The 5,755-nt window shown below is 48.8% G+C and overlaps 1 protein-coding gene across 1 annotated transcript; it reads right to left on the bottom strand.

Moving 5' to 3' along the window:
• Positions 1–1,597: 1,597 nt before the first annotated feature.
• Positions 1,598–5,747, bottom strand: Lratd2 (LRAT domain containing 2). Its single transcript, XM_010611216.3, is given in 3 exon segments — positions 1,598–2,278; positions 5,062–5,322; positions 5,324–5,747. Coding segments are annotated over 3 exon segments (651 nt in total). The 5' UTR covers positions 5,708–5,747; the 3' UTR covers positions 1,598–2,272.
• Between the last annotated feature and the right edge of the window lie 8 nt (positions 5,748–5,755).

Genomic DNA, 5,755 nt, shown 5'->3' on the forward strand with positions numbered 1-5,755 from the left:
AGAAAGACTGGCAGAGCCACCCTTGGCAGAAGCCATGAGCCTCACACAGCACCTGCTACTAGGCCACCCTCCTGCTGCAGTGTCCAACCTCAGACCGCCACTCCCGTTCTCAACAAGGCTTCCTGCTCCAAAACACCTGATGCGGCTTATCTCATTGTGTCCTTCCTTCTGCCAGCCTCAGGCTTGCCCAATGTGCCCATGGTTGACAAACTGCCACGCTATGCTATCCTCAAACCTTCAGGGTCTCTGGTTTCTGGAGCGCGGTGTCCTCTGGCCCTTCAGAGAAGCAGCACTCTACCGCAAATGCAAAGTTTTGCATTTCCACTGCAGATGAAATTGCTGTATTTAATAAGCAGTTTCCACAGTGAATTCAGTAAAAGGAAATAAAAGCCCTTTTGCACATATTCTGGCCTATTCGTTTCAGCCTTTTAAATGGTTCCCAACTTATCATTTACCCACATTAAGCAAAGCTCGGCCCACTCAGGAAAAATAAGAACAGCAGCCTCCACCAAAACTACCCGAGAATAAATGCATTCTTTATTAGTTCCCTCCCCCTCCTTCTGTGCAACAGGGATTCCGAGAACTCAGACTCCCACCCTGGGAAGAAATGGCCTCATGGCTGCTACAGCTCCCTCAGCCCCAGCCCTGAACCTGTGTATCTGAAATTCTCACAGAAACCTGCTGACAAAGCCTGGGCATTTGAACCTCATAGAACTGTGACAGAAGTGACTTAAGGTGCTGACCTAGGGAGTGCTGGTGGCCTCTCACCAGCCACTCAGATGCCACACCTATCCCTCTGCCAACTGCTGGCCCCTGCATCGTTACCCAGTAGTGCCACCCATCATGGTTTGTCCAACTTCCATAAATTATGTGGCACATCCTGTTTCCCTTGTTGGGATGCCTAAACCACCTAATATACAAGGGTTAAGAAGACCAGCACTCCCCATGCAGATTCCGTAACAGCTGTATGGTTCCCATCGATTTTTGTAACAATTCCGCAATCTGTGTATCCCAGAAATTTGCGAAATGGATGATTAATGTTCACACAATATATGCAAGGTTTCTTTATCCACTAAATAAAATTCATCAAAATGTTTACTGAGAAATGCAAAGATGATATCACCAATATTCTCAGAGGAATTATACTATGCTAAGTAGCTTAAACTGGGATGAAAAAAATGTTAGAAAAAGACAATACAAGTAGAAGAAAATGTACAGTGAACTCTAAAAGGTGGTTTATCGGAAACCCGTGTGACATTTTTCAAAAGAACTTGGCAGGTTTTATTTTAATAAGACAAAGTAAAGAGGAAATGGCTTAAAAGATATCATCAATCTTTTATTTAACTAAGCACTGCCCTTCATTTTGAAGGAAATGATACAATTTCAAATTGGAACTTCCTTCTCAAGAAGTGGAAGAGCATAACTCTGATTTAACATACAACCTTCAAGAAAAATAAAGTTTGTACAATTCATTGGGAAATAAAATGCACTGAAATCTATCCTGCAAGTTAGTGTAATTTTCCATGGGTAACAAGTATTACAGCCAAGAAAAAAAACAATGAATAAACCAGCCACATTTATAGTTATTCTGATTTTTTAAAAATCACAAATGAAATCTAACTTTCCAAACAAATTTATTTTATGACCATGATCACACTAGATTGTATTCTAATTTATATATTTTAGAAATGGTTAGATAAGCACATAATTATCAAGAGTCTTCAACACAGTGGATTCCATTTTTTTAAGAAAAAAAATACAAAACAAGTAGTCCTTAAATTTTCTTAGCTTTCCATAGATTATGTCATAAAAAATTAAAGTTCTGCTTCCAAAAAAATATGTTTTCATGTGGTTGTGGTGTTGCCCAGTGGAGCTATTAGGGTCAAAAGCACCAAACGTAGGAGAAGGTTAACCACTGAAGTGTCACTTTTTTCGAAAAACTAAAACTTTTCTTAAAGTCTGGAATAAAGTATTCTGAGAGGCATTTAGTGTCAAAGTCATTTCAAATTAAATGAGGAATAAAAGCTACAAAAAGTATGAGTTCTTTCAATACAAAAAATCATGTAGCTGAAGTCGTGGGCTCCTCTGAAACACACACGCGTCTCAATAAAATATTTGCTCGGTAAGAAAATAGAATCTGTCTGTCTCCTTTCGCATATATTCCAGTCGACATCCTGCTCATCCCTGCCAGAGCTTCTGAAGAGCGTCGGAATCGATATTTCTTTCCTTCAAAGAGCATCCGTAATTCACAGTACAAAATTGTTCTAAAGTCTTATTCCTAAGGAGAAACAAAAATTATTAAATATACTCACTTTTTCCTAAAGTGCTAGATGTAGCCATTGCCAGGGTATAAAAAAAAAAAAAAAAAGGAGTATCGCTTCTCCACAACACTGCCATCTTAAGGAAAGACCCAAGAACTGTTCTGATTCCCCTTCCTGGAGCCCTTTCCAGTTATTCCTTATTTAATGTATCAGACACCTAAGAAAGCGCCTCTCTCCTAAGTATTACAGTCCGCATCTCTCGCTGCCTTGCAGAAACACTGCCATTGTGCACAACAAATCAGCAATAGAAATAGATCTAGTGCATTTTTAAGCCCTGTTATCAAAAACCTCTTCTCTAAAGATAAAATACTACTCTTGAGTTGGCGCTTAGGTCTCTTCCTTGGGCCCAGAATTCCAAGCGCACCTCTTGTGTCGAAACACACGGTCACTCAATGAGATCAGACTTCAGGGACCAGAGGAAAATTCAGGGATGCAGGAACTGGACAAAGAGCTGGCCAGTCTCCCTCCTACTCCACAGAGCACACAGCACTTTCAACTTTCATTCACACCAACCTGCTGGGGCAGGGCCTCCTAAATGCCCCTACCATGTTTACCTTGTCCTGCCTTCTCCTGGGCAGGGGAACATAAAACACACAGAACTAGAGAAACCAGATCTACTTTCCAACAGAAGATCCATTTTCTTCCAAGTCTCCGACCAAGGCTAGAATGTAGCTCATCCTGACAGCCAAAGAGACAGCACCTTTATGGACATCACTACAAAAGATCTAGATTTCCACAACTTATGGCTACAATTACCATGTGTAAAAAAGTAAATATACAAGAAAATCTTTCAAGTTTTGTTGCCTTGTTTTAGAACTCTCCAACCAAGACAACCATGCTGCAGACTGCTCCAGTACAATTCTATTTCAACTGTAAAAATCAGGTCACAAAATGGACTCTCCAGTGCAGTCCACAATAACTCCCAAGAGGGGCAGAAAGCCTGGTAATGGGCAGCCAGGCTGCACTCTGAATCATGGGCATACCCACAGGAGGGGGCAAAGCCCCATTCCAAAGCATCTGCATCTGTGCTGACCACACCAGGTAGCAGGGGAGGGACCCATGTCACCCCTTACGCATGCACTGAAGGAGTATTCTCCGAGCAACAAGGAGACTACCCACTATACCAAGACTTTATACCCTGAATTAAACTGCAAGTGTGGCTGGCCAAATGATAAGCATGTTTCCATGGAAGTTACATCTCAAGCTCTGGATTTTACCACCAGAGGAAGTGAGGGTCAGGTAGATGGGCCAGAAAGAATGAAAAACTAAAACTTCAAAGGAATCACCACCACCCATTGTCTTGTTCACGAAAAAGGGTGGCCTTCCCTATTCTGGACAGAGAGAACAGAGCAGCACTATGTGGCTGTCTCCCTAGGGGTTCCGTGGGGTGGCACTGGCCAAACCCACCTGTGCCCTGCTGGGCCAAGCAGGTTTAATTACATGGAAGACACAAGGGCAATCCCCTATTCTGATAACAAATGGCACAGCTCTAAGCGCCTACAACAAAGGCGGCAGCACAGGACCTTAATTGAATCCTCCCCAGCGGGCCCTTGACAGTGATTTACTTATAACCTGGGAAGGGGCAGATGGGGCAGACTCCACCAAAAGTGGGATCCTGAAGAGGAATTACAGGGGATGCAGTGGAGGGAGAGAGGAAGGCAGTCAAGTCTTCGTGTTTATAGCCAGTTCATTCAACTATTTGTTGTACATAATAGGGGGCTGCTCCGCTTTTGGTCTGCTGATCCCAGACTGGTCCTGGCTTCCCCAGCCGTGCAAGCCCAGAATCCCATCAATAAATCACCCCAGCCTTATGGACTGCAGGCCCAGCTCAGCAGGAAAGAAGACAAACAGCCCTCAGCACCGCCCAAAGGGGCCTCCCAGCCCCCTCTGGCTTCCTACACGGTATCCTCAGAACTCAAGCGCAGAGCAAAGCTAGACAGGACAATGTGAGGTACAAACACTGAACTTTTCTCCAGCCTTGCTCTTGCTCGAATAAAGGTCAATTTGGGATCCAGACTCCGCAGGGATTAATTGTCAAGCCAGCCTACAGCTTGCCTCACCGTGGAAAGGAAGGCTGCCAGCTTAGGTGCTCCTACCTGCTCCCTGCCCCCTTCCTCCTCCCCTGGCCACAGCTGAAGGCGTATTTCACCAACTCTCCATTTTCCGAGGAGGCAGGAGGGAGAAGAGGAAGGGGAAAGCGGCTGCTGCAACTCCGAGCCCAGCTCCAAAGCCTTCAGGGCGCCGCCACATCCGCACCTTCCTCCCCCTCCTCCTCCTCCTTCTCCACGCAGCCAGGCTCCAGAGGGCTCCTGGGAGGCGGCGTAGTCCGTGCTGCATCGCTGTCGCCCTCCTCCGGCTCGGCCGGGTGCAGGTGCATAGCGAGCTCCTGCAGCACGGCGGCGCGCCCGATCTGGTCGTTGCGCCGCTTCTCCATGATCAGGTCCTCCAGGCTCTGGAACTCCAGCGTGTGGCTGCGCTGGGCGGAGAGCTGAATCTGCAAGCGGTAGGGCTGCTTGCCTATTCGCAGCTCGCCGCCGATCTTGAACTCGCGCTTGCCATAGCGGCACCAGGCGGCAAAGCTCTCCGAGTTGCGCCAGCTGAGCTCTCGCTCCTTGGCGCCCACGTGCGCCAGCGCGTTGCGCACCACTGCGCCCGGGCTCAGCGGCTTGTAGCGGTACAGGTCGTTGACCACGCGGCCGCGGCGGCCCTGGCTCGCATCGGTCAGGAAGCTGTTGCTCACCTCCAGCCGGTGCAGGTGCACCACCTGGAAGTTGCCCACGTACACTGCCCAGTGCGGGTACTGCGCCTGCGACACAAACTCCACCAGGTCGCCGGGGCTGCACCTGTTGAGCAGGTTCTCCGGCGTGTAGGTGCTCAGCACCGCTGAGCCGGGCGCGAAGCTCTTCTGGTAGATGCACTCGTCCCGGTAGAACACGGAGCATTCCACCTCCTGCAGCCGCGGGTCGTAGGGCTGCGGGGCGGCAGGCTGCGGTCTTTTTCCCTCCAGCGGGCGCCACGCTGCCCTCGGGCCCCGGGGGCGGAGGCTGAGGCTCTGCGTCCTCGTCGTCGTTGGAGAAGATGTAGGAGACCCCGATGCGGGGCCCGTCGTCCCGGTCCACGCCTGTCGGGTCGGCCGTGGGCACTTCCTTGTAACTTAGGTGGGTGAGCTTCTCCACCTGGTTGCCCATCACGCTGTGGACGAGGTTGCGGAGAGAGGAGAAAGCGAAACTACTATCAGGGTCATTGGCACAGGTCCCCGGACAGGGGCGGAGGCCACCTGTTGGAAGAGAAGGCAAGTAAGCCACGCACGCAAGAGCCCTTCCAGGAAGGGGGCGTTGTGTTCTCAGAAGGAGAGAGACCCGGTGGGGCCCAGCACCTGGAGCCATTTTGGGGAGGTCTCAGCAGCGGCGAGCCTGCAGGGTGGCGATTGCGGG

The sequence above is a fragment of the Fukomys damarensis genome, unplaced genomic scaffold (genome assembly GCF_012274545.1).
Source record: "Fukomys damarensis isolate Sample0158 unplaced genomic scaffold, DMR_v1.0_HiC HiC_scaffold_5, whole genome shotgun sequence".
In the NCBI taxonomy this organism is placed as follows: domain Eukaryota; kingdom Metazoa; phylum Chordata; class Mammalia; order Rodentia; family Bathyergidae; genus Fukomys; species Fukomys damarensis.